Genomic DNA, 27,672 nt, shown 5'->3' with positions numbered 1-27,672 from the left:
CGTGGGCCCCAGGGCAGTGGCGGGGTTCAGGCCTGCACATGGCACTGACGCTGGCAGAGGGAGGGGATGCTGGCGCCCTCAGGCCCTTAGCGTGCTTGGGAGAGGCGCAGCGTAGCCCTAATGCCCTGGCCCTCGTAGGGGCAGCGCCCAGCTCTGGCAGCAGCGTGTTTGGAGCCGTCATGGCCCCCCCCAGCCACGGGGCTCTGCTGCTGGGCCCCTGGCCATGCTGGTGCTCCCCGGCTACCAGCCGGAGCGGCACGGCCGCGATCCGCTGTGGTGCCCGCTCCTGCCAGGGGCAGCTCCGCAGCCATGTCGTGCTGTCCTCCCAAGCCTAGCCTGCCGCTCCAGGCTGCGGCGGTGACAGGAAGGCCAAAGGCTGGGGTGCCACCCACTGCCCGCTCTGCCTGGCTCCGTTCCCTCCCCCAGTGCCCAGCCTGCAGGAGCTGCTCTGCTTGGCCAGGGGCCCTGCTGCCTGCGCGCTGGCATGGGGCACCGATTGCCTGGGGCCTAGGCGGGCTCAGCTTTCCTGCTCGCTGGCTGGGAGCAGGTTAAAAATAGCTCGGCCCTCCTGCCTGCTCCGAGATTCCTGTGGCTGCCCCACGCTCGGCCGGGGCAGAGCTGCCGCTGGCCATGCCCCGCAGGGCGCTCTGTGCCCCTCTGCGCAGCCAGAGGTGGGGGGCCGAAGGCTTGTGGGCTGCAGCCTGGCACGCCCTGACTCACTCCCTGAGGGCTGCAGCTGGCTGGGCTCTGAGCTGCCTCCTGTGCTTCCTTCGCACCCTGACGAGCTGCTTCCTGCTGCCCAGCAAGGGACCAGGCGGCCTGGCACCACGGGCAGAGCCCTGGGAGAGCAGCCCTGAGCAGAGGGTCTACCGGAGCCGAGGGGCAGGGCTGCCCCTCATTACCGTCCAGACGGATCCCTGTGCCTTCCAGGTATGCTGCCCAAAATGCCACCCTCCTGGTGCTGTGCCAGTCGCTCCCCCAGGGGCCCTGCGGAGCCGGGGTGGGCTGCAGCCCCCACAAAGGCCATTGCACAGGCTGCGTGTTACTGCTTGGGGGCCTGGGCGTCCTGCAGGGCAGGGTGCACTCCGTGGCCCCGGGCCCCTCACCCGTGAGCCGAGCCCTGGCCTGTGGGCAGGCTGGGACTGGGTGCATGCAGCGCCGCTGCCTCAGCCTACCATCCCCAGCTCTGGCAGGGCCTGCGCCCAGTGGAGCAGAGCGTCCCACGAGCCCCTCCCCATTGGCGTGAAGGGGGCTGGGTCTCCCCCTGGGGCTGTGTCTCCAGCAGCTTGCAGCCCAAAGCACCCGTTGGGTCCCCTCTGCCCTTGTCCCTGGGTGAGCCAAGGTGCCCTCAGGCTGCAGGCCCCAGCCCCTGCCCGCATGGATTCCTGCTGGCTGCCCCCCTCCTGGGCCAGGCCTGGCTCTCCGCTGGCGGGGCCGTGCCACCTCTGCAGCCCCACAGGCCTGTGGTCATGGGCCGGGCCGGGCCTGAGAACGCACCAGGGCCCAGACAAGGGCCTGGCTGGGACCACGGAGGCCTGTCTGTGGCCAGACTAGCGCCATGGGTGGGTCTGCAGCCCCTGCCTGGAGATGCCGCCCTTGCGCTGTGGCTGCGTCCAGGGCAGTGTGTCAGGTGGGGGTCCTGGTGTGGGGTGAGGAGACCAAGGCCAAGGACCCTGGTACCCCGGAGCTACCCCGTCCCAGCTGGGAACAGCTCCCCATGCCCAGAGCCTGTAGCGCCAGGGGGCAGGCGTGAGGGGAGCCCCTGCCTAGCAGTTCCCCCTTGAGCCCCGTCCCTTGTCCCCGGCCTGCCTCTGCCCCAAGGAGCTGCCTGCTGGGCCCCTGAGAGCTGCTGGTGCGGCCCCACCGCCTGCGGGCAGAGGCTGGGGCAGGCAGAGCCCCACAGGGGCCTGGCTCCTGCTGGGATAAATGGACAGGAGTCTCCACGTTCTGCCTCGAGGGAGCTGGCGTCCCCCTGCCCTCGCCCCTGCCCAGCATGGCCTTGCCCCCAGCCCCTGCCTCCTCCCTGCCGAGCTGGCCAGGTCTCTTGGTGCCCGCAGGTGGAGCTGGCCCGGCTGGCTGAGGAGAGCGCGTATTTCGGGGCGCTGGCCCGCTCCCAGATGCAGGAGGCTGCAGAGAGGCGGCTGGTGCTGGAGCACGTCCCATCGGGCGCCTTCCGCGCCATCCTGGAGTTTGTCTTCCTGGGGCGCTTTGGGCTGGGCGAGGAGGAGCTGCTGCCCGCCGTCCAGGCTGCCAGTTACTTGCTGGTGCCCTCCTTCCTGGAGCAGTGCTGGCTGGCCCTGCGCCCCCTCCTGCGCCCCCACAACTGCCTGTCCCACCTGCGCTTTGCCGAGGCCATCGGCTGCCCGGAGATGCGGGCCGTTGTGTGCCAGTACCTGAGCGCTCGGCTCCTGGAGCTGGCGCCCGTCACGGGGCAGCTGGCCCCGGCGCTGCAGGAGGAGCTGGCAGGGCTCCGGACGCGGGGCCCCCAGCAGCTCTGTGTGCTCCGCAAGGAGAACCTGAGGGCCCCGGCCACCCCCGCCACGGAGCCCCTGCGGGGCCTCTACTGCCTTCCCCTGGCCCAGGGGGGCACCTGGCGCCGGGCCACCGGGCTGCCCTTCCGGGCTGACAAGTGGAGCTTCAGCACCGCCCAGCTGCTCAACTACCTGTTCCTCATCGGCGGCTACCGGGAGCGCCGTGGGGCCCGCGGGTTCGCCTTCCGCATGGCGGCCTTCCGCTACAACCCGCTGGCCGGCTGCTGGCGGCCCACCGCCCCGCTGCTGAAGGTCAGTGCCCTGCGCCCTGGTACCCTGTGCCTGCTACTGCTCCCTGCCCCACCGCTGGCAGCCCCCCGCCCCGCTGCTGGTCAGTGCCCTGTGCCCTGTGCCTGCTGCTGCTCCCTCCCCCACCGCTGGCAGCCCCCCGCCCCGCTGCTGGTCAGTGCCCTGTGCCCTGTGCCTGCTACTGCTCCCTGCCCCACCGCTGGTCAGTGCCCTGTGTCCTGTGCCTGCTGCTGCTCCCTCCCCCACCGCTGGCAGCCCCCCTCCCCGCTGCTGGTCCGTGCCCTGTGCCCTGTGCCTGCTGCTGCTCCCTGCCCCACTGCTGGCAGCCCCCTGCCCCGCTGCTGGTCAGTGCCCTGTGCCTGCTACTGCCCCCTCCCCCACCGCTGGCAGCCCCCTGCCCCGCTGCTGGTCAGTGCCCTGGTACCCTGTGCCTGCTGCTGCTCCCTGCCCCACCGCTGGCAGCCCCCCACCCCGCTGCTGGTCAGTGCCCTGTGCCTGCTGCCCCTCCCCACCGCTGGCAGCCCCTGCCCCACCGCTGGTCAGTGCCCTGTGCCTGCTGCTGCTCCTCCCCACCGCTGGCAGCCCCCCGCCCCGCTGCTGGTCAGTGCCCTGTGCCTGCTGCTGCTCCCTCCCCCACCGCTGGCAGCCCCCCGCCCCCCCGCTGGTCAGTGCCCTGTGCCTGCTGCTGCTCCCTGCCCCACCGCTGGCAGCCCCCTGCCCCGCTGCTGGTCAGTGCCTTGTGTCCTGTGCCTGCTACTGCCCCCTCCCCCACCGCTGGCAGCCCCCTGCCCCACCGCTGGTCAGTGCCCTGTGCCTGCTACTGCTCCCTCCCCCACCGCTGGCAGCCCCCTGCCCCGCTGCTGGTCTGTGCCCTGTGCCCTGTGCCTGCTACTGCTCCCTGCCCCACTGCTGGCAGCCCCCTGCCCTGCTGCTGGTCTGTGCCCTGTGCCTGCTGCTGCTCCCTGCCCCACCGCTGGCAGCCCCCCGCCCCGCTGCTGGTCAGTGCCCTGTGCCTGTGCCTGCTACAGCTCCCTGCCCCACCGGTGGCAGCCCCCTGGCCCTCCGGTGGTCTGTGTCCTGTGCCTGCTCCTGCCCCCTGCCCCACCGCTGGCAGCCCCCTGCCCTGCTGCTGGTCTGTGCCCTGTGCCTGCTCCTGCTCCCTGCCCCACCGCTGGCAGCCCCCTGCCCCGCTGCTGGTCAGTGCCCTGTGCCCTGGTACCCTGTGCCTGCTACTGCTCCCAGCCCCACCGCTGGCAGCCCCCCGCCCCGCTGCTGGTCAGTGCCCTGTGCCTGCTGCTGCCCCCTCCCCCACCGCTGGCAGCCCCCTGCCCCGCTGCTGGTCAGTGCCCTGTGCCTGCTACTGCTCCCTGCCCCACCGCTGGCAGCCCCCTGCCCCGCTGCTGGTCAGTGCCCTGTGCCCTGTGCCTGCTACTGCTCCCTGCCCCACCGCTGGCAGCCCCCTGCCCCGCTGCTGGTCAGTGCCCTGTGCTTGCTGCTGCTCCTGCCCCACCGCTGGCAGCCCCGCCCCACCGCTGGCAGCCCCGCCCGCTGCTGGTCAGTGCCTTGTGTCCTGTGCCTGCTACTGCCCCCTCCCCCACCGCTGGTCAGTGCCCTGTGCCTGCTACTGCTCCCTGCCCCCCCGCTGGCAGCCCCCAGCCCCGCTGCGGGTCAGTGCCCTGTGCCTGCTGCTCCTCCCCACCGCTGGCAGCCCCTGCCCGCTGCTGGTCAGTGCCCTGGTACCCTGTGCCTGCTGCTCCCTCCCCCACCGCTGGCAGCCCCCCGCCCCGCTGCTGGTCAGTGCCCTGTGCCCTGTGCCTGCTACTGCGCCCTGCCCCACCGCGGGTCAGTGCCCGGTGTCCTGTGCCTGCTGCTGCTCCCTCCCCCACCGCTGGCAGCCCCCCACCCCGCTGCTGGTCAGTGCCCTGTGCCCTGTGCCTGCTGCTGCTCCCTGCCCCACTGCTGGCAGCCCCCTGCCCCGCTGCTGGTCAGTGCCCTGTGCCTGCTGCTGCTCCCTCCCCCACCGCTGGCAGCCCCCTGCCCCGCTGCTGGTCAGTGCCCTGGTACCCTGTGCCTGCTGCTGCTCCCTCCCCCACCGCTGGCAGCCCCCCGCCCCGCTGCTGGTCAGTGCCCTGTGCCTGCTGCTGCCCCCTCCCCCACCGCTGGCAGCCCCCTGCCCGTCCGCTGGTCAGTGCCCTGTGCCTGCTGCTGCTCCCTCCCCACCGCTGGCAGCCCCCGGCCCCGCTGCTGGTCAGTGCCCTGTGCCTGCTACTGCTCCTCCCCACCGCTGGCAGCCCCCTGCCCCCCAGCGGGTCAGTGCCCGGTGCCTGCTACTGCTCCCCCCCCCACCGCTGGCAGCCCCCCGCCCCGCTGCTGGTCAGTGCCCTGTGCCCTGTGCCTGCTACTGCTCCCTGCCCCACCGTTGGCAGCCCCCTGCCCCACCGCTGGTCAGTGCCCTGTGCCCTGGTACTGCTCCCTCCCCCACCGCTGGCAGCCCCCTGCCCCGCTGCTGGTCATTGCCCTGTCCCCTGTGCCTGAAACAGCTCCCTCCCCCACTGCTGGCAGACCCCTGCCCTGCTGCTGGTCTGTGCCCTGTGCCCTGTGCCTGCTGCTGCTCCCGCCCCACCGCTGGCAGCCCCCCGCCCCGCTGCTGGTCAGTGCCCTGTGCCCTGTGCCTGGTACTGCTCCCTCCCCCACCGCTGGCAGCCCCCTGCCCCACCACTGGTCAGTGTCCTGTGCCTGCTCCTGCCCCCTGCCCCACCGCTGGCAGCCCCCTGCCCCGCTGCTGGTCAGTGCCCTGTGCCTGCTCCTGCTCCCTGCCCCACCGCTGGCAGCCCCCTGCCCCGCTGCTGGTCAGTGCCCTGTGCCCTGGTACCCTGTGCCTGCTACTGCTCCCTGCCCCACCGCTGGCAGCCCCCCGCCCTGCTGCTGGTTAGTGCCCTGTGCCTGCTACTGCTCCCTGCCCCACCGCTGGCAGCCCCCTGCCCCGCTGCTGGTCAGTGCCCTGTGCCTGCTACTGCTCCCTGCCCCACCGCTGGCAGCCCCCTGCCCCACTGCTGGTCAGTGCCTTGTGTCCTGTGCCTGCTACTGCTCCCTGCCCCACCGCTGGCAGCCCCCTGCCCCGCTGCTGGTCAGTGCCCTGTGCTTGCTGCTGCTCCCTGCCCCACCGCTGGCAGCCCCCCGCCCCACCGCTGGCAGCCCCCAGCCCCCCTGCTGGTCAGTGCCTTGTGTCCTGTGCCTGCTACTGCCCCTCCCCACGGCTGGTCAGTGCCCTGTGCCTGCTACTGCTCCCCGCCCCACCGCTGGCAGCCCCCCGCCCCGCTGCTGGTCAGTGCCTTGTGCCCTGGTACCCCCCTGTCCTGGTCTGAACCCTCACTTGAAACTGGGCGGTTTCAAAGTGAGGACCAGCAGGTCTTCCCCCCACCCCAAAATCCTAGGGTAGGTCTCCCCTTCGGCTGCCACCACCCGGTCAATTCCGTGGGCCGGGACACCCCTGTTCCCCCCTTGGGAACACAGATCAATTCACAGAGGAGGAACCTTCCCCCTCCCCCCTCTTCCCTCTCTCCAGCCTGCTCCGGAGACAGAGGTGCCTGGATTCGACCGCCTTGAATCTCTACACACAGGGAAGCAGCCCACTTCCCCCTCCCCTTCCCCTGAATTTCCCCAAGGGAAGGAATTAACCAAGTCCAAAGAAAAGAAAAGAATTTATTAAGAGAACAAAAGAAAATACAGAATCTCTATGAATCCAAGCTGGACACTCATAGGGTATAACCTTATTAATCTTTGGAGAGAATCCCCTCTCCCCCTTTCTCAGTAAAAAGCAATATCAGCAAACAGGAATAAAGCATTTCCTTTAGCAAACACACAATTGCAAATATAGAAAACAAATCATAAGACTAATTCGCCTTTCTAATTAATACTCACTATTAATTAGTAGAAACTACTCCAGGAGAACTTGGAGACATGACTGTCCCTCTTAGATTCAAAAAGAGTTCTAACAAAGAACACAGACAAAGGCTTCCCTCCACAGAGATTTGAAATTATCTCGTCTCTGATTGGTCCTTTGGTCAGGTGGTCACCAGGTACTGCATGTTAACCCTTTACAGGTAAAACAGACTTTAACCCTTAACTATCTGTTTATGACACCCCCCTCCTGCTACAGATCCCTCCCCCCGCACCACTCTGGTGACCCCCTGTCACGGACTCAGGCCTGGTGCTCTGGATCTGCTCTGTATGAAGCCAGCCAGGACTCGGGCACCGGGACACCCCCAGGGCAAGGAGCCTTTCCGCCTATGGCCCTCCTAGGACTGGCCTGGGAGCACTCAGCCCCCTGTTCCCGCTGGGCAGGGCCTCCAGGGCGGGACCCCTGGGGAAGCCAGAGGGGCCCTGCCCACCCCCTGTCCGCAGTCAGCCGTGACTCCCAGCCAGCATGTGACACAGGCGGGTTGTTAGTCATTGGGAACAGAGCTTGTTACCCAGAAAGCAGGAACTTTCAGCCAAGTCCAGCTTGGGGACCCCCAGCACCTGGTGCCCCTGGACTCCCCACTCCGAGTCCCAACAGGAGACTGACCCCTCCAGCGGCCTGACCTCTTCCATGCCCACTGCCCCTCCTCTGCTCTGTCTCGCTTCCAGGGCAGTGTCACCTGGCCGCATCCCCGTCCTGGGTCTCTGGTTATGAAGGGCACCGGCTATCGCCTACTTGCAGGCAGCTGGGGCTGCCTCACCTGCCCGCAAGGGCCTCAGCAAAAGTCACAGACCCTTATCCCCACCACCGAGGCATCAATGCAATACACAGGGAAACTGAGGCACACACAGTATTCATGCAGAATAGTAAGACTTACTCAGGCTCACATACAACATAGTGAGGGGAACCCTGCCCCACACTTGGTCACATGCCCACCCCTGTTCTCTCACCCACCACTGAAGGTCAGTGCCCTGGTACCCCTCACCCCTCTGGTACCACTCCCTCACCCCCCCCCCCCGCTGCTAGGGGTCAGTGGCTGGTACCCCTCCCCCCGCTACAGATCCCACCCCCAGCACTGGCAGCCCCCTCCCCCACTGCTGAAGGTCAGTGGCCCCGCTTGGCCCTCTGCCCCCTCCCTGCTGGCACTCGCTGGCTCCCCCGTGAAGGCCCCATTCTGAGGGCCCCTGGCACTCGCAGCTGGATGGGATGTGGGACCAGCTGCCCCAGGCTCGGAGCCTCCCAGGGCCATGCTCCCACCCCCAGTTCTCAGCCTGGACCCCCAGGCCAGGCGCTGCCCCCCGCCCCACCCCCGGGAGCTGCGTGGCGTGGGGCTGGGCTCGGCCTGCTGCACCCAGACACCAGGGTGAGGGGCTCCCGGCGGGGTCAGCCCTGAGTTCCTAGACCCCCAGCCCGCTCTCTCCTCGCAGCGCCGGCGGCACTTCAGCACCGTGGTGGTGGGGCAGCGGATTTACGCCGTCGGGGGCTGGTATCTGGACACGCTCCTGGCGCCGGACAGCGGCACGGCTCTGTACGCGGCCGTGGAGCGCTACGACCCCTGGAGCGACTCGTGGGCCTTCGTCTCCCCGCTGCCCCTCACCGACTTCACCTTCGCCCTCTCGCTGTCCCACGACCTGCCGCTCTGCGCGGCTCACGCCGGCAGCATCTACGCCCTGGGCAGCGTGCAGAGGACGGGCGAGAAGCTGCTGCTGCGTTACGATGTCGGGGCAGGTGAGCAGAGCCAGCGCCTGGCACTGCCCGGGCAGGGGCCCAGCCGCCCCGGGGAGAGAGCCCCGGCCCCAGGGGCCCAGCCGTGCCACACGGAGCCTCGTCCCCATCTCCAGCCGCCTGCTCCTCCCTGCGCCTGGGCTGCGATCAGAGACGGGCGAGTCCCTGGCCCGCGCCTGGCGTCTGCTGGGCCCTCTCTCAGGGAGCCTCCCAGCTCCCAGACCGATGGGCCTCGCTGGGTGCGGCGGGATGGGGGCGGAGGCTGGGGGGGGGGCGTTGGTCGATGGGCAGGGTGAGGCTGGGGCAAGGGTGGGGGTGAGGAAGGGTTGGGGGTGGGGTGAGGTCCAGGCAGGGTGGGGACAGGTGTGGGGTGGGCGGGGTGAGGTGCACAGGGTGAGGATGAGTGTGGAGGTGGGGGGTGATGATGGGGGGACAGGTGTGGGGTGGGCTGGGGTGAGGTGAGGTCCAGGCAGGGTGGGGAAAGGTGGGGAGAGGCTGGGGTTAGGTGAAGGATGGGTGGGGTGAGGTGAGATCTGGCAGAGTGAGGACAGGTGTGGGGGTGGGCAGGGTGAGGTGCACAGGGGAGGATGGGGACAGGTGTGGGGGTGGGTGGGGTGAGGTGCACAGGGTGAGGATGGGTGTGGAGGTGGGGGGTGAGGATGGGGGGACAGGTGTGGGGTTGGGTGGGGTGAGGTGAGATCTGGCAGAGTGAGGACAGGTGTGGGGTGGGGGGTGAGGTGCACAGGGGAGGATGGGGACAGGTGTGGGGGTGGGTGGGGTGAGGTGCACAGGGTGAGGATGGGTGTGGAGGTGGGGGTGAGGATGGGGACAGGTGTGGGGTGGGCGGGGTGAGGTGTACAGGGGAGGATGGGGACAGGTGTGGGGGTGGGCGGGGTGAGGTGCACAGGGGAGGATGGGGACAGGTGTGGGGGTGGGCGGGGTGAGGTGCACAGGGGAGGTGGGGTGAGGATGGGGACAGGTGTGGGGGTGAGCGGGGTGGTGCACAGGGGAGGATGGGGACAGGTGTGGGGTGGGCGGGGTGAGGTGCACAGGGGAGTTGGGGGGGTGAGGATGGGGACAGGTGTGGGGTGGGTGGGGTGAGGTGCACAGGGTGAGGATGGGGACAGGTGGGGATGAGGATGGGGACAGGTGTGGGGTGGGCGGGGTGAGGTGCACAGGGGAGTTGGGGGGTGAGGATGGGGGGACAGGTGTGGGGGTGGGTGGGGTGAGGTGCACAGGGTGAGGATGGGGGGACAGGTGGGGGGGTGGGTGGGGTGAGGAGCACAGGGGGAGGATGGGGGGACAGGTGGGGGGGTGGGCAGGGTGGGGACAGATCCAGGCCAGGGGGGCGAGGCCTGGACTGGTGCGGGGGTGACGCCCGTCCCACCCGCGCACTCTCGTTGCAGACACGTGGCAGGAGCTGCTCCCAACGCTGACGCGAGCCGACGCCGACCTGCCCGGCCTCTATTTCCTGGGGGGCTCGGAGCCCCTCTACGTGGTGGGGGGCAACGCCCGGGAGAACGTGGTGATTTCCTTCAGCCCGGGGGCCCGGCTCTGGGGCCCTGCGCGGAGCCTGCCCAAGTGCAGCCTGGCGGGGCAGGGGGTGGCCCTGGGCAGCCGCCTCTTCATGGCGGCGCCGGAGCTAGGCACGGTGCTGGCCCTAGAGCTGGGCTCGCTGGCCTGCTGCCCGCTGCCCGCCCCGCCCTTTTCCCTCTCCTATGAGGCCGTCTTCCTCCTGCACTTCCCCCTCGCCCCGTGGGGCGCTGGGCAGTGAGCAGGGGCAGGCGGGGGGCCCCGAGGGGGCCCTCCCCCCGGCCGGCAGGACCCCCTCGTGGTGAGCCCGGGGTTCACGCCCTGCCACGAGGGGAGGGGGCGCTCGTCTGCCCACGGATGACGCGCTGGCTGGCTCGTTAAGGACCCGGCACCGGTGCCACGTGGGCGCTGCGGCTGCTCCCCGGCGTTGACACCTGCGGCGGGTTCTCCCCAGGCGAAGGATGGACAGAGGCAGACACAGGAGCCCGGGGGTGGCCCAGACTCCAGGGACCCTTTGTCTGGATCAGAGGCTGCAGTGGGGGAGGGCTGGGGGGGTCTCCATGGTGCCAACCCAGCGGGGGGAGCCAGCCTGGATCTGGGGCTGGACGTCCCTCACAAGCCTGCAGTTCCCAGGGGCACTGAGCCATGGGGGAGGAATTTGCAGGGCGCCCCAGGCGGGTGCAGCCCGTTCCCGGGGGGGGAAGGGAGGGGCTGAGCCTGGTGCCTCCTTTGTTGCTGCCATTCCCCTCCCCCGACCGCCTGCTCCCAGCCCCCTCGCTCCTTATTTATCCAGCTGCCCTTTCACCCACATACCAGCTGCTATTTCTGGGGCTGGCTCTGAGCCCAGGGCTAGCTCCCAGGGGGGCTCTGGGCTGGGCGGGGGGCACCCTTGGGGGTGTCCCTGGGCTCAGCAGGCAGCACTGCCTCCCTCCTACTGCCCAAAGCCAGGGCACAGCGCCCCCACCCCTCCCCCTCTTCCTCCAGCCCTCGCTGGGCGTGGGGTGGGGACGGCTGGTGCCCTGTTCCCATGGCCCAGCCTGGTGGGGGTGGGTGGGTTGGGCTGTGATTAGTCCCAGATTCTGGGGGCCCCCTGTGACATTATTGATATAATCTGGGGCCACATAGAACATGGTTGCAACCAAGGTCCTGTAGTGGCACCAAATCTTAGGTAAAGGGGGTCATCTAAGGTGTCGAAGACCAGATTATGGGTTGCTGGTTAGGATTATGCTGTCTGGGTGCGTGTGTCATTTTGTAGTTGAAGTTATAAGTATTGGCTCTGTTCTGTCTGTACTTCAAACTTGTGCTCTGCTTCGGGGAGACATCCCAGACAAGCTGGTGTTAGCTCTGCCCAGCTTGCTTGATGGCCCATTAAGGACCATCAGCTACACAATTGACCCATGGAGAGAAGGCAGACACGCCTTGTGACTCAGCAAAGTGCAGGGACTGGCTCATGTGACTCCAGACTCCATTTTGCTGTAATTTTCCACAGTGAGGACAAAGAGGTTCTTACACCTGGAAGAGCCTGTATAAGGCTGATGCCTCATCTCCATCTGGTCTACAATCCTGCTTCTTACCTCTGGAGGGACTTTGCTACAAGCTGAAGCTCCGCACAAAGGACTGACTGACCCATCCCAGCGGGGGATGTTCCAGAGACTTGATTTGAACCTGCAGTTTATGCCATCACTGCTGCAAGCCTGAACTAAGAACTTTGCCATTACTGTATGTAATTGATTCCATTTAACCAATTCTAGCTCTCATCTCTACCTTTTCCCCTTTATGAATAAACCTTTAGATTTTAGATTCTAAAGGATTGGCAACAGCGTGATTTGTGGGTAAGATCCGATGTGTATATTGACCTGGGTCTGGGGCTTGATTCTTTGGGATCGAGGGAACCTTTTTCTTTTATTGGGGTGTTGGTTTTCATAACCATTCATCCCCAGGACGAGTGCACTGGTGGTGATGCTGGGAGACTGGAGTGTCTAAGGAAATTGCTTGTGTGACTTGTGGTTAGCCAGTGGGTGAGACCAAAGTCCTCTTTGTCTGGCTGGTTTGGTTTGCCTTAGAGGTGGAAAAACCCCAGCCTGGGGCTGTGACTGCCCTGTTTAAGCGATTTGTCCTGATTTGGCACTCTCAGTGGGGTCCCGCCGGAACCGCATTGTCACACCCCCCGCACTGGGGGTTACTGAGTGTCTTGGTGAGGGTGTCGACTTCCTTCAGGCAGGGAGGGAAGGGGACGGACCTGGCCCACACCTGGGCATGCTCGCACATATGCATGCACACACCCACACACACGTACACACTGAAACACATACATGTTCACACATGTGCGCACACACTCGCACATACACACCTGCTTACTCATGTGCATGCTCACACACACATGCTTGTACACGGATGCTCACTCGCACACGCTTGTACACACGCTATGCCCCCACACATGCACATGCTCACACACGCTTGTACACACGGTCACACATGCACACACCCACCCACCCACCTGGCATCCCCCCCTCAGGCTGCACTGAGTCCCCCGGGGCCATGCCCTACTCAGCCGGCCCCCCCTGTGCTGCAGCCTGGTCAGAGCCCTGCCGCGTGCCCCGAGGCCTGGGCCGGGGCCTCTCCTCCAGGTGCCCTCGTGGTGGCGGAGCGGAGGGAGGGGGCCGCGTGCTGCTGGCTGGCTCCAGGCTGCTCTGCAGGGAGCTGCCTCTGGGGGGCTCTGGCCCGGGGGAAGGACACGGGGGCGGTGGGGTTGGCAGGGGCTGGGGCACCTTGAGGCCAGGGCGGCTCGTCCACTTCAGCCCAGCGCTGCAGTAGCCGCAGGTCCCTGCACGCCAGGGAAGGTGCAGGCCACTGGCTGGGTGGGGCCCCAGCCTTGGGCCCCACTGCGACATCCTCCCCTTCAGTACCGGCGGGGCAGGTTTTGTGGGCAGGGGGCACCGTCACGCTCCCCGCCCCAGGGCGGCTGGGAACAAGGCAGGGTGAGGAGGGTGGGGCTGTCAGGGGCCCGGCAAAGCGGAGGGGGGACAGGCCCGGGTAGGTTTGGGCCCTGGGAGAAGCTGACGGGGGAGAGGGGTGGGTGTGGGCTGAAGGCCGGGGCACAGTGGAGAGTGTAGGGAGGGAGGCTCCCCGGTAACGGGGCTCTCCCAGGCGAGAGGCTGGGGGGTCCCCACTGGGCAGAGCGGGGTAACTCTGGGGTGGCTGTGCTGGTATGAGGACGGGGAGTCCGGGCGCCCGTGTGTGAGGTGGGGGGGACGGTGTCATGGGCCGGGACGACGTGTGAGACAGTCTGCGCAATGCCTGATAATAAACCAGCCCCACGGAGGGTACTGGTGAGGCAAGACAGTGCGTGTGGAGTTACTGGGGACTCTGAAAGGGGAAACTGAGGCAGGCATGCCTACCATGCTGCGGTCTGCTGCAGGAGGGTGCCCTGGGCAGTGGCTGCCCTCTGACACCGACCCACCTAGGTCCCCACCTCCCCCCGTGCAGGGGAGGAAGGGCAGCATAGCCAGGCCCAGTCGTGCTCCCGCCTGGCTTGTGTCCTGCCAGGCAGGGGGCTGGAGGAGCTGTCTCTGGGGAGGAGCCGCCGTTCTCTGGGTAGAGCAGCTGAGCAGCAGCTGGTGCTAGAGCCAGGCAAAGCCTGGGTCGGGGCCAGGGCGGGTCAGGACGGGTAGCCACAGGCTATAGCTACCAGCTGCCTGGAGGGAGGGGCAGAGAAGGGGCATGGGGGGCTGGGCAGGGCAGGGGAGGGGGCATCGTGGGCAGGGAGGTGTCCTTGGCCCTTTGCTAGCCAGGGTCTCAAGCAGGCCAGGGGCGCGGGTGCGAGGGAGAGGCGGGGGTGGCCCGCAGGGGCAGGATCCGATTTCCGGATGCCATTTAGGGCTGCAGGGAGGCTGGATGCCAGGTGTCCTGTTACAGGCAGCGGGGAGCGGGGCGGGCAGGGGACGCAGAGCAGCAGGTTTGAAGGACGCAGGAAGCACCGTTCCTAGGGGCTCTGCCAAGGGCGGACGTGGCGCTGACGCCTGGAGATTCGGCACCTTCTGAGCAGGTACCAGCGTCTGCTGCTCGGCTGGCAGGGCAGGGCAGGGCACGGGGCTGCTGGGCCAAGGCTGCCCTTTGCCTCAGTTGGCCTCCAGCCAACTCCCAGCCTGTCCTAGCTGATTGCCAGTGACCTCGCTCGGGTGCCCAGCTGGGCTACAGCCGCTGGGCGTGTTTCGGGCCGTGCTGCCCCCTGCCCTCCACGTGTCCTTGGCGGGCTGGGGATGCGCTGTCCCCGGGTTTGGGGTGCACAGATGGCGGGTTTGGCTGAACGCTGCCCTTTGGCCCATGGCTGGGCTTGGCTGGGGCGGGGTGTCCTCAGCACATGTAGGGGTGCACTGTCCCTTTGGGGGTACGCTGCCCATTTGCAGCCTGTGTTCCCTGGTGTTTGGGGGTACCCATCCCTGTGTCGGGGTCTCCTAACCCGCTGGGCTCCAGGGGGCCCCGCTGGGTTTGGGGACATGCTCGCGGTGCTGGCCATGCGGGGGGTGCGCTGGCCCTTGCCTTGTTGGGGGTCACTTTGCCTCTCGCGCCAGCCCCTGGGCTTGTTGCTGTCACTTGGGCCGTGTTGGCCCTTCGGCCGCTGGCCCCCAGCAAGGTTCGGCGGAGCCCCTTAGTGCAGGCCCCTCATTTCTGTGGACAGGTGCCTCCAAGGGGCTCCTGCTCTCCCCTCCCTGCCAGACTTCCCCGGCCCTTCAGCAGGGCTGATTTCCCCCCCAGCAGGACTGGGGGCCCTGCACATCCTCCGCAGCCCAGGAAGGGGGGTGCAGAGCGGCCCCCCACCAGCGAGCTGGCAGCACCTCCTGCTGGGGGCTCGCCTACACTGCGCTCAGGAGGGAGGGAGACGGCCCCGGGCCAGCAGGATCAACCCAGCACTAGTAACAATCGCAGGGTAGCTGCCGCAGAGCTGCCCCAGGAGACTGCAGTCCCTGGGCCCTGGCAGGGCCGGGAATCCCCTGCCCCTGGGGCCATGCTGGCCTGGCTTCCTCCCAGCTCAGCCAGCGCCTGAGAGGGGCTGCGGGATCCCCCCGCTGGGTGGGTCTGAGCTGGCGGCCAGCACTTGGCAGGGCCGGGAATCTCCTGCCCCAGGGGCCATGCTGGCCTGGCTTCCTCCCAGCTCAGCCAGCGCCTGAGAGGGGCTGCGGGATCCCCCCGCTGGGTGGGTCTGAGCTGGCAGCCAGCACCGGGCAGGGCTGCGAATCCCCTGCCCCTGGGGCCGTGCTGGCCTGGCTTCCTCCCGGCTCAGCCAGCGCCTGAGAGGGGCTGCGGGATCCCCCCGCTGGGTGGGTCTGAGCTGGCAGCCAGCACCTGGCAGGGCCGGGAATCTCCTGCCCCTGGGGCCATGCTGGCCTGGCTTCCTCCCAGCTCAGCCAGCGCCTGAGAGAGGCTGCGGGATCCCCCCGCTGGGTGGGTCTGAGCTGGCAGCCAGCACCTGGCAGGGCTGCTGCTTCTCTGCCCTGCCCCCGGAGCAGCCCTGTAGCATCAGGGGCAGATTCAGGCCTCAGAATGGGGCCCAGTACTGGGACACGGGTGCAGAGGTGACGCTGGCCCGGCCCGAGGTGGTGGCCTCAGATCGGATGGTGCCCGACACCTACCTGACCCTGATGGGCGTGGGCGGGACCCCATTCAAGGTGCCCGTGGCGAGGGTACACCTGAAGTGGGGGGCCAAGGAGGGCCCCAAGGACGTGGGGGTGCACCCCCATTTGCCCACGGAGGTGTTAATGGGGGGGGGGACCTGGAGGTCTGGCCAAGCAATGCCCGGGGTGCCCTGCTCGTGACCCGTAGTCAGAGTCGGCGCAGGGCACTGTGCCCTGACAACGGGAAGGTTCTCTGCCCGAGGTGCAGGACCCTAACCCGGTGGGGAGGGAACGCCCAGGGACACGGCTCAGAGAGGCTGCAGCCTCAGACCCAGCCAGCGAGAGAGAGCAGGTCCCCATCCCTGTCCCAGCTGCTGAGTTCCAGGCTGAGTAGCAGAAAGATCCCTCCTTGCGGAAGCCCAGGGACCGGGCTGACCTCAGTGTGGTACAGACCATGAGGAGAGGTTGCAAGGAGAGGTTCCTGTGGGTTCCTGTCTGTAGTGTGCGTTTGTTTGTGTTTGGGGGTTACTTGCTGTGTGCTGAGCTTGTGTTTGTCAGTCTGTTTGTTTGTTTGTTTGAGGGACCGTGTGCTCTGGCTGGCAGTTGGAGGCAGGTTTGAAAGCTCAAAGCCTCTGGTAATTGGCTGAGCCTTAATCAGTGGGCGGGGCATTCACTCAGGCCAGGGCTTTATAAAGCCGCACACAAGCGACCAGGGGCTGCTAACAGGGAGTTTCGCAAGGGGAGTAGGAGCCCCTCGCCAGCCCTAACCCCTTCCCTGTGGTCCCCCTAAAACCTATAAACCGAACCACATTTCAAAACTCCCTTCTGTAAACCACCCTCCCATTAACTAGGAGACAATGCAGGCAGAAGCCCAGCTGCAGAGTGGGGGCTATCCAGTTTATTGCACTGAGTGCTGCATGTATGATTACCTGCCCTGTGGGCGGGTGGCGTATGTGTGCGGTTGGTGCAAGGAGCTCCTGGCACTCAGAGACCATGTACGGACTTTGGAGGCCAGGGTGGCGGAACTGGAGGAGCTGAGACAGGCAGAGAGTTATGTTGATGAGGCTTTCCGGGACACTGTAGAATTGTCCCACCTCCGCTCAGACAGCCCCTGTGCTGTTGAGGAGGAAGAACGGCCCAGGGAAGCAGAGCAGTCAATGGGAGCAGAGGGAAACCTTCCCGTAGTTGGGACCCTCCTTCCAGATGGTGCTGGGGTCGTCTCTCGCACTGAGGTTGCCTCTCAGGGGGAGGGAATTCCAGTTTCTAGGAAAAGGCAGGTGTTAGTAATGGGAGATTCGATTATTAGAAATGTAGATAGCTGGGTCTGTGATGACCGGGAGAACCGTATGGTGACTTGCCTGCCTGGTGCGAAGGTTGCGGATCTCTCGAGGCATCTAGACAGACTTATGTGTAGTGCTGGGGAGGAGCCAGTGGTCGTGGTACATGTAGGTACCAATGACATAGGGAAGGGTAGGAGAGATGTCCTGGAAGCCAAATTTAGGCTGCTAGGGAAGAGACTGAAATCCAGGACCTCTATGGTGGCATTCTCAGAAATGCTCCCAGTTCCACGCACAGGGCCAGGTAGGCAGGCAGAGCTTCAGAGTCTCAATGCGTGGATGAGACGATGGTGTAGAGAGGAGGGGTTCACGTTCATTAGGAACTGGGGAAACTTCTGGGATGGGAGGAGCCTATACAGGAGAGATGGGCTCCACCTAAACCAAAGTGGAACCAGACTGCTGGCACTAAACATTAAAAAGGTTGTAGAGCAGTTTTTAAACTAGGAGATGGGGGAAAGCCGACTGCTGCAGAGGAGCATGTGGATCGGACACAGACTTTTCTTAGGGGAGAATCTGATGATAGAGAATCTCCAGGTTATAGTCAGGAGCAGAGGATGGAAGAGGATAATGTAAGGGCTGGATCAGATGATAAACAGTCACATAAAAAAGAATCTGGCACATCAGAAAAGGGCAGACAAATAAACAGGGACAAGTTTTTAAAGTGCTTGTACACAAATGCCAGAAGTCTAAATAATAAGATGGGTGAACTAGAGTGCCTTGTGATAAAGGAGGATATTGATGTAATAGGGACACAATGGGACACAATCATTCCAGGGTACAAAATATATCGGAAGGACAGAACAGGCCGTGCAGGGGGAGGAGTGGCACTACATGTGAAAGAAAGTGTAGATTCAAATGAAGTAAAAATCTTAAGCGAATCCACATGTTCCATAGAATCTCTATGGATAGAAATTTCATGCTTTAGTAAAAATATAACATTAGGGATCTATTATCGGCCAGCTGACCAGCACAGTAATAGTGATGATGAAATGCTAAGGGAAATTAGAGAGGCTATCAAAATTAAGAACCGAATAATAGTGGGGGATTTCAATTATCCCCATATTGACTGGGAACATTTCACTTCAGGACGAAATGCAGAGATAAAATTTCTCGATACTTTAAATGACTGCTTCATGGAGCAGCTGGTACGGGAACCCACAAGGGGAGAGGAAACTCTAGATTTAATCCTGAGTGGAGCACAGGAGCTGGTCCAAGAGGTAACTATAGCAGGACCACTTGGAAATAGTGACCATAATACAATAGCATTCAACATCCCTGTGGTGGGAAGAACACCTCAACTGCCCAACGCTGTGGCATTTAATTTCAAAAGGGGGAACTATACAAAAATGAGGGGGTTAGTTAGACAAAAGTTAAAAGGTACAGTGACTAAAGTGAAATCCCTGCAAGTTGCGTGGGCCCTTTTTAAAGACACCATAATAGAGGCCCAACTTCAAATTAAGAAAAACAGTAAAAGAACTAAAAAAGAGCCACCGTGGCTTAACAACCATGTAAAAGAAGCAGTGAGAGATAAAAAGGCTTCCTTTAAAAGGTGGAAGTCAAATCCTAGTGAGGCAAATAGAAAGGAGCACAAACACTGCCAACTTAAGTGCAAGAGTGTAATAAGAAAAGCCAAAGAGGAATTTGAAGAACGGCTAGCCAAAAACTCTAAAGGTAATAACAAAATGTTTTTTAAGTACATCAGAAGCAGGAAGCCTGCTAAACAACCAGTGGGGCCCCTTGACGAACGAAATACAAAAGGAGCGCTTAAAGACAATAAAGTCATTGCGGAGAAACTAAATGGATTCTTTGCTTCAGTCTTCACAGCTGAGGATGTTAGGGAGATTCCCAAACCTGAGCTGGCTTTTGTAGGTGACAAATCTGAGGAACTGTCACAGATTGAAGTGTCACTAGAGGAGGTTTTGGAATTAATTGATAAACTCAACATTAACAAGTCACCGGGACCAGATGGCATTCACCCAAGAGTTCTGAAAGAACTCAAATGTGAAGTTGCAGAACTATTAACTAAGGTTTGTAACCTGTCCTTTAAATCGGCTTCGGTACCCAATGACTGGAAGTCAGCTAATGTGACGCCAATATTTAAAAAGGGCTCTAGGGGTGATCCCGGCAATTACAGACCGGTAAGTCTAACGTCGGTACCGGGCAAATTAGTTGAAACAATAGTTAAGAATAAAATTGTCAGACACATAGAAAAACATAAACTGTTGAGCAATAGTCAACATGGTTTCTGTAAAGGGAAATCATGTATTACTAATCTTTGAAGGGGTCAACAAACATGTGGACAAGGGGGATCCGGTGGACACAGTGTACTTAGATTTCCAGAAAGCCTTTGACAAGGTCCCTCACCAAAGACTCTTACGTAAATTAAGCTGTCATGGGATAAAAGGGAAGGTCCTTTCATGGATTGAGAACTGGTTAAAGGACAGGGAACAAAGGGTAGGAATTAATGGTAAATTCTCAGAATGGAGAGGGGTAACTAGTGGTGTTCCCCAAGGGTCAGTCCTAGGACCAATCCTATTCAATTTATTCATAAATGATCTGGAGAAAGGGGTAAACAGTGAGGTGGCAAAGTTTGCAGATGATACTAAACTACTCAAGATAGTTAAGACCAAAGCAGGGTTTTCGCCTTTCAAACTGTTATATGGAAGGCGGGTAAGGGGGCCCCTGGACCTGATGAGAGACGAATGGGAGGGGAAGGCCACTCCCAATGGAGAGTCGGTGGTGGAGTATGTCCTGACCTTCCGGGAAAGACTTGCCAAGCTCATGGGCCTGGCCAGGGAGAATCTGGCCCGAGCCCAGAGGAAGCAGAAGGTCTGGTATGACCGCACGGCACGGGCCCGCGCCTTCGCCACCGGGGATCAGGTGATGGTTTTCATCCCCGTGAGAAAGAACAAACTCCAGGCCGCCTGGGAAGGGCCCTTCAAGGTTGTCAAGCAACTAAATGAGGTAAACTATGTGGTGGAGCTGTCGAACCGGGCGCACCACCGCCGGGTGTACCATGTGAATATGATGAAGCCATACTATGACAGGGGGAATGTGGTGTTGGCCGTGTGTGGACACTGGGAGGAGCCGGGAGATGACCCTTTAGTGGATCTATTCCCAGGGACAAAAGCTGGTTCCCCCCTGGAGGCGATTCCCCTCTCTGATCAGCTGACCCCGGCCCAGCACGCTGAGATCCGAGGGGTGCTGCATCTGTACCGACAGCTGTTTTCCAACCAGCCTGGATGCACTAATTTGACTGTCCACCGGGTGGAGACCGGGTCACATCCCCCTATAAGATGCTCCCCTTTTCGGGTCACCGGGAAAACTGCCCAGGACCTAGAAAGAGAGGTCAGGGACATGCTGGCTTGGGGGGTGATCCAGCGTCTTCCAGCCCTTGGGCCTTGCCAGTGGTTCTGGTCCCCAAGAAGGACGGGTCGATCCGGTTCTGTGTGGACTATCGAAAGCTCAATGCCATCACCGTATCTGATGCCTACCCCACTTCCAGGCCTGATGAGCTCCTAGACAAGCTGGGAGGTGCTTGGTACCTCACCACCATGGATCTTACAAAGGGCTACTGGCAAGTGCCTCTGGATGCAGATGTCAGGCTGAAATCAGCCTTTATCACCCCTCTGGGGCTCTACGAGTTTCTGACCCTGCCCTTCGGCCTCAAGGGAGCGCCGGCTACCTTCCAGCGCCTGGTGGATCAGCTACTGCGGGGGATGGAGAGTTTTGCCGTGGCGTATATTGACAACATCTGTGTCTTTAGCCAGACCTGGGAGGACCATGTATCCCAGGTTAGACAAGTGCTGGACCGACTCCTGGAGGCTGGGTTAACCGTAAAGGCTGAGAAGTGCAAGGTGGGGATGGTTGAAGTATCTTACCTGGGCCATCGGGTGGGGAGCGGCTGCCTAAAGCCGGAACCAGCCAAGGTGGAGGTGATCAGAGACTGGCCCATTCCCCAGACCAAAAAGCAGGTCCAGGCCTTTATCGGGATGGTAGGGTACTATTGAAGGTTCGTGCCCCACTTTAGCGCCATAGCCGCCCCCATCACTGAGCTGTGCAAGAAGGGGAAGCCAGACAAGGTGGTCTGGACCGAGCAGTGCCAGCAGGCTCTCCGGGCACTGAAGGAGGCTCTGGTTAGTGGCCCAGTTCTGGCAAACCCAGATTTTGACAAGCCCTTTATGGTGTTCACCGACGCCTCAGACACGGGCCTGGGGGCGGTGTTGATGCAGGGGGATGAAAACGGGGAGAGACACCCCATCGTGTACCTGAGCAAGAAGTTGCTACCCCAGGAGCAGAACTACGCGGCCATCGAGAAGGAATGCCTGGCCATGGTGTGGGCCCTGAAGAAACTGGAGCCATATCTCTTTGGGCGCCACTTCACCGTGTGCACCGACCACTCTCCCCTGACCTGGCTGCACCAGATGAAAAGAGCCAACGCCAAGCTCCTGAGGTGGAGCCTGCTCCTGCAGGACTATGACATGGACGTGGTCCACATGAAGGGAAGTGCCAACCTGATAGTGGACGCGCTGTCCCGGAGAGGGGGCCCCGAACTTCCCCGGGTCACTGGGCAGAGTGACCCCGCTCAGTTCAGTCTCGAAGGGGGGAGAGATGTGATGGAGTAGGGACTGTCTGTGTGGGGGTTGGGAGAGCCGGGGTGACTTTAGGTGAGGGACAGGTGCTCAACCTGTAACCTGATCCAGGGAGGGGGGAGGTGTGTCAGCACCTTTGCCCGGGAAGCTGGACAAAGGAAGGGGCCGGCTGGAGGAGTTGGTTAGTTCAGTTTCGGTTTGGGGCTGGGTGGTTGGAATTCAGGGAACCCCAAGCTGGGGACTAAGCTCCCTGAACCCTAAGAAGGACTTGATTGAGAGGTCCTGGCTGTGCCCACAAGCTCTGCTGTAGCCTGTGCTCCTGTTGTCCAATAAACCTTCTGTTTTACTGGCTGGCTGAGAGTCACGCTGAATCGCAGGAAGAGGGGGTGCAGGGTCCTGACTCGCCGACACTCCGTGACATGGGGCAGGGGGCGCCCGCTCTGGGGCGGGAGGTGGGGCTGGGGCAGGTGGTGCCCGCTCTGGGGCAGGAGGTGGAGTAGGGGTGCCTGCACTGGGGTGGGAGGTGGGGCAGGGGCGCCCGCTCTGGGGCAGGAGGTGGGGCTGGGGCAGGGGTGCCCGCTCTGGGGCGGGAGGTGGGGCAGGGGAGGGGCAGGGGGTGCCCACACTGGGGCAGGAGGTGGGGCAGGGTGCCCGCTCTGGGGCGGGAGGTGGAGTAGGGGTGCCCACTCTGGGGCGGGAGGTGGGGCTGGGGCAGGGGGTGCCTGCTCTGGGGTGGAAGGTGGGGCAGAGTCAGGGGCAGGTGGTGCCCGCTCTGGGGCGGGAGGTGGGGCTGGGGCAGGGGGTGCCCGCTCTGGGGCGGGAGGTGGGGCTGGGGCAGGGGGAGCCTGCTCTGGCGCGGGAGGTGGGGCAGGGGTGCCCGCTCTGGGGCGGAAGGTGGGGCTGGGACAGGGGTGCCCGCCTGGGGCAGGAGGTGGGGCAGGGGTGCCCGCTCTGGGGCAGGAGGTGGCGCAGGGGTGTCTGCTCTGGGGTGGGAGGTAGGGCTGGGGCAGGGGTGCCTGCTCTGTGGCGGGAGGTGGGGCTGGGGCAGGGGTGCCCGCTCTGCGGCGGGAGGTGGGGCTGGGGCAGGGGTGCCTGCTCTGGGGCAGGAGGTGGGGCAGGGGTCTGCTCTGGGGTGGGAGGTGGGGCTGGGGCAGGGGTGCCTGCTCTGGGGCAGGAGATGGGGCAGGGTGCCCGCTCTGGGGCAGGAGGTGGAATAGGGGTGCCCGCTCTGGGGTGGGAGGTGGGGCTGGGGGGGGGGCGGGGGTGTCGGCTCGGGGGGGGGTGGTGGGGCTGGGGCAGGGGCAGAGGGGGCCCACTCTGGGGCAGGAGGTGGGGCAGGGTCAGGGGCAGGGGTGCCCGCTCTGGGGCGGGAGGTGGGGCTGGGACAGGGGCAGGGGGTGCCCGCTCTGGGGCGGGAGGTGGGGCTGGGGCAGGGGCAGGGGGTGCCCGCTCTGGGGCGGGAGGTGGGGCTGGGGCAGGGGCAGGGGTGCCCGCTCTGGGGCGGGAGGTGGGGCTGGGACAGGGGCAGGGGTGCCCGCCTGGGGCGGGAGGTGGGGCTGGGACAGGGGCAGGGGTGCCCGCTCTGGGGCGGGAGGTGGGGCTGGGGCAGGGCAGGGGTGCCCGCTCTGGGGCGGGAGGTGGGGCAGAGTCAGGGGCAGGGGGTGCCCGCTCTGGGGCGGGAGGTGGGTCTGGTGCAGGGGCAGGGGGTGCCCGCTCTGGGGCGGGAGGATGGTCTGGGGCTGGGGCAGGGGCAGGGGTGCCTGCTCTGGGGCGGGAGGTGGGGCTGGGGCAGGGGCAGGGGTGCCCGCTCTGGGGCGGGAGGTGGGGCTGGGGCAGGGGCAGGGGTGCCCGCTCTGGGGTGGGAGGTGGGGCTGGGGCAGGGGCAGGGGTGTCTGCTCTGGGGTGGGAGGTAGGGCAGAGTCAGGGGCAGGGGGTGCCTGCTCTGGGGTGGGAGGTGGGGCTGGGGCAGGGGCAGGGGGTGCCCGCTCTGGGGCGGGAGGTGGGGCTGGGGCAGGGGGTGCCTGCTCTGGGGCGGGAGGTGGGGCTGGGGCAGGGGCAGGGGGTGCCCGCTCTGGGGTGGGAGGTGGGGCAGGGGCAGGGGGTGCCCGCTCTGGGGCGGGAGGTGGGGCTGGGGCAGGGGCAGGGGGTGCCCGCTCTGGGGCGGGAGGTGGGGCTGGGGCTGGGGCAGGGGGTGCCCGCTCTGGGGCGGGGCCTTTCTGGGCTCCCCCAGGAGCCGGCTGGGGCTGGGGGTTCTCTGGCAGTTGGGGCAGGGAGGGTGGAATCGATCCCCCAGGACGTACGGTGCCAGGGTCAGGAGGCTGGGCCCTGGGGCAGCCCCTAGCGGCCCGTGCCCCCCGTGTTGGGCGCTGGTCGCACGCCCCAGGAGACGGCCCTCCCCCACGGAGCTCTCCACCCATTCCTGTCGCTCTAGGGGTCAGGGCCGGAGCTGTCGCTGCCGCGGGGCAGAGATTTCTCAGCTGTGGGTCGCCAGGCCATGGAGAATGGGGCTCCAAGAGCAAGCTGGTCCCTGGGCGGGTCGCTGAGCCTGGCGAGCCCCCAGCACCTGGAGCCGAAGGGAGGTGGCCCGGGCTCCTTGGGCTCTGTTTCCGTCCCCCTGCGAGCCCACGTGTGCAGGGTCCGGAGGAGCGTGGTCACGGGGTCCCCTTCCCTCCACGCCCTCCAGGGCTGCCTCTGTCTGCCCCGGCCTGGGCCTTGGCTCGGGCGTTCCCCGTGGGGCGGGGAGGTCCCGTTTCCCGGGCAGGGGCTGGCTGTTGGGTGCTGCTCAGGGCGATTGCGGGGGGCGATGCTGCTTTGTGGGCCGCGTGCAGGGGTGTCAGGAGGAGCAGATGCTGGGGAGAAGGGAGGGGCGAGTGCCCGTGCTCAGTGGGGACCCCAATGCCTGATCTATGCCCCTCCCCTGACAGGCAGCGCGGGGCCCCCAAGATGGCGGAAGCTCACCAGGCCGTGGCCTTCCAGTTCACGGTGACCCCCGAGGGTGTCGATGTCCAGCTGAGCCGTGAGGCCCTCAAGCAGATCTACCTGTCCGGGGTCGCCTCCTGGAAGAAACGCTTTGCCCGCATCAAGGTGAGCTGGGCCCCAGAGGGTGGTGCTGCCAGGGGGCACGGGGGCTGGTGCTAGGGGGAGTGCCGGGGGGTGCAGTGTGTGTGTGGATGCACTGCTGGGATGGCAGTGCCCTGGGGGGATGCAGTCCCAGGGGATAGTGCCAGGGAGGCACTGGGGGGTGCAGTGCTGGGGTGGCAGTGCTAGGGGCTGCACTGGGGGTGATGGAGTGTCAGTGCAGGGTGGGTACTGGGGGGTTTGGTGCCAGGGTGGTGGGGCTTGAGGGTGCAGTGCTGGGGGGACTATGGGGGGCACTGGGAGGGGAGTTTGGTGCTGAGGGGTGTTGGGAGGGCCCTGGGGGTGTGTCGTGCCAAAGGGTGGGGCTGGGGGTACTATGGGGTGTGGTGCCACAGGGTGGTGGGGCTGGAGGTGCGGTGACGGGAGGCCCTGAGGGGTTGTGGTGGTGGTATGGGGTGCTCAGGGCACTGGGTATGGCGGGGGTGCGCGTCTGGGAGGTGCTGGGAGGGCAGTGGGGGTGTGTGGTGTCATGACAAAGGGTGGGGCCAGGGGGCACTGGGAGAGGAGTGCAGTGCCAGGGGGTGCTGGGAGGGCCCTGGGGTGGGGGGTTGCAGTGCCAACGGTGGGGCTGGTGGGCACTGCCGGGTGCGATGCCAGGGTGTGGCAGGATCACGCTGGGGCTGGCGTGTCTTGCAGCACCGGGGCACAGGGAGGGAGCGGGGAGGCACGCTGGGGGACTATCGTGGGGGGCGTGGCGAGGATCACGGGCTGTGCCACGGAGGCAGTTCCCTGGTGCTCCCTGCCCCACGTCGCCCTGACTCGCACTCTCCCCCCAGAACAGCATCCTGACCGGCGTGTACCCCGCCACCCCCTCCAGCTGGCTGGTGGTTGTCATGGCGACGGTGAGCTCCATGTACTGCCGCGTTGACCTGTCCATGGGCCTGATCTGCCACATCAGGCGGTACCTGCCCAGCTGGTGAGTGTCAGCCGCCCCCTCGGCAGGGCCAGCTGCCCCAGGCCTCCCCGCTCACCTAGGGCCTCCCTTACCTGGCGCCCATCACCGCAGCCTCTGGGCCTCCCAGTCTTTACTGTCTGTCTCCCCATGGGAAGCTGGGGCCCAGAGGTGAGATGACTGGCCCAGGTCACGCAGGGAGTCTGCCAGAGCAGGGACTTGAACCCATGGCTTCCCAGTGGCAGGCCAACACTCGAGCCATTGGCCCACACTTCCCTTGGCGTCCACTGGGATTTCCCACTGGTACTGCTGCTCCCTCCCCAGGAGCCCCCAGTGATTCCCGGAGCCCCGGTGCCCCCCGCATGCAGGGTCCACGCTGCTCCACGGTGCCTGGTAGAGGTGCCTGCCGGGTGGAGAAGGCTGCCCCGGCATTGAACTTCCTCTCCTCGTTCATTGCAGCCGCTACCTGAGCTTCCAGCACCGGACCCTGCTGAGCGCCGCGCTCTTCTCCACGGGCGTCTGGCTCTCGGGGATCCTGCTCTGCCGGCAGTCTCTCAAGCTGCTGCTCTCCTACCACGGCTGGATGTTCGAGCCCCACGGCAAGATGAGCCGGAGCACCAGGGTCTGGGGGGTGAGTATGCCGGGGCAGCCCGTTGCTGGGTATGCATGCGGCAGGGAGGTCGGGGGTATATCTGTGCGGTGGGAGGGTGGTTCATTGCTGTGGAGGGGGTACAAGGCTCTGGGGGGCGGGGAGGTGGTATGTTAATAATGCACCAGGCAGAGTGTGGGGGCTCAGTCCCCCCCTTCACTCCAGCCCCCTCCTTTGCTTTTCAGGCTCTAGTGAAGGTGATGTCTGGCCGCAAGCCGATGCTCTACAGCTTCCAGACCTCTCTGCCCAAGCTGCCAGTCCCCAGCGTGGAGGCCACACTCCGTAGGGTAAGAGGGGCCCTGTCTTACATAGCGCCTCGTCTCACCGCTGTCCTGTGGCAGTGAGTTCCACAGGGTAACCACTTGCCTTCCCTTGTATCTGTTATATCTCAGTGTCCCCAAGTGCCCCTTGTAGTTCTCTTATGGGACTGGCTGTACCACTCCTGCCTTTCTAAGAGCAGCACCTGCTGGGACTGGGTGGCAGATGATGTCCACTTCCCCAGCGAAATGGAAGCTAATCTGTAGTCTACTGTTCAGCCACTTAGTGGCATGGAGTGTAAAACACCCTGTTGAAATGACCTCTGCCATACCTGGCAGCTTATTAAAGGATCTTATGTGGAACACATCTGGTGCGTATAAGCCAGTCCATAGCTGGTACAGAAGTACATGACATGGTGTCAGGGGTCAACTAAGAACAGAAACAGAAGGAACCAAGCAACAAAGGTTGCAGGATCACATCAACATACCACCCTTCACTGCCCCAGGGAACTTCAGCTTTGACAAACCTTCCCAACGGACAGAATGCAAGTGGTAGTTTGCAAGACTTCAGACTGCAAACATACCCACAAAGAAGGTTTTCTGAACTTGGGCCAGTTTACCACAGTAATAACTTACACCCTGAATCCATAGCTTTTGATCAAAGGACCACCGACCAACAGCCTTCTCAGCTGCAGTGTGGCACCAGGATGGACCTAGTGAGAAAAGTGGAAGAACTCATGGAATATTTGGTGATATTGGACTTCTGAAAGGAGATCCCGTATAAATCACCTTAAGAGATGATGCTGAACCATACAGTGTACATACACCTTGCAGGATTCCTATCCCCGTACTTCATACAGTGGAAACTGAGTTAAAGAGAATAGAGCGGATGGGCATAATTGAGAAAATCTCTGAGCCAATAGCATGGTGTGCCCCAACGGCACTGGTTATAAAGAAACATGGAAAAATATGAATCTGTGTGTATCTTAAAAGACTTAATGAGAAGAGGAAGGTAAGAGAAAAATAAATCCTCCCACCCCTGGCTGACTTCCTCCCCAAAGTGAAAGGAGCTACAGTATTCTGCAAGCTGGATGCCTCGAGCAGATCCTGGCAGATTGCTTTAGCCAAAGAAAGTGCTAAACTGACTGCATTTATCACACCCCTTGGGAGATTTTGCTTTTGTACATGACCTTTTG

At 63.9% G+C, this 27,672-nt stretch overlaps 2 protein-coding genes across 5 annotated transcripts in view; both read left to right on the top strand.

Annotated features, from left to right (window-relative positions):
• The first annotated feature begins 60 nt into the window (after positions 1–60).
• Positions 61–10,240, top strand: LOC120380914 (kelch-like protein 42). Its single transcript, XM_039498859.1, has 4 exons — positions 61–930; positions 2,058–2,802; positions 8,110–8,469; positions 9,873–10,240. Exons 1-4 carry the CDS (start codon positions 631–633, stop codon positions 10,238–10,240), a joined length of 1,773 nt encoding a protein of 590 aa, XP_039354793.1. The 5' UTR covers positions 61–630.
• Positions 10,241–13,954: 3,714 nt separating this feature from the next.
• The window catches only part of CPT1B (carnitine palmitoyltransferase 1B), a 46,231-nt gene continuing 32,513 nt past the window's right edge, over positions 13,955–27,672 (top strand). The window contains exons 1-5 of one of the 4 annotated variants that reach the window (XM_039520330.1): positions 13,955–14,044; positions 24,465–24,624; positions 25,455–25,594; positions 26,030–26,201; positions 26,405–26,506. In XM_039520330.1, the coding sequence (XP_039376264.1) occupies positions 24,484–24,624; positions 25,455–25,594; positions 26,030–26,201; positions 26,405–26,506 (555 nt within the window). In that variant the 5' untranslated portion in view covers positions 13,955–14,044; positions 24,465–24,483. Of the gene's footprint in view, positions 14,045–23,810; positions 23,974–24,464; positions 24,625–25,454; positions 25,595–26,029; positions 26,202–26,404; positions 26,507–27,672 lie in introns of those variants that run through there. The other 3 variants (XM_039520332.1, XM_039520329.1, XM_039520333.1) reach the window with 3 other exon arrangements.

Source organism: Mauremys reevesii, linkage group 1, assembly GCF_016161935.1.
Source record: "Mauremys reevesii isolate NIE-2019 linkage group 1, ASM1616193v1, whole genome shotgun sequence".
NCBI lineage: Eukaryota > Metazoa > Chordata > Testudines > Geoemydidae > Mauremys > Mauremys reevesii.
Note: the sequence above shows the minus strand (reverse complement) of the source record. Positions and strands in the feature narration are given on the sequence as shown.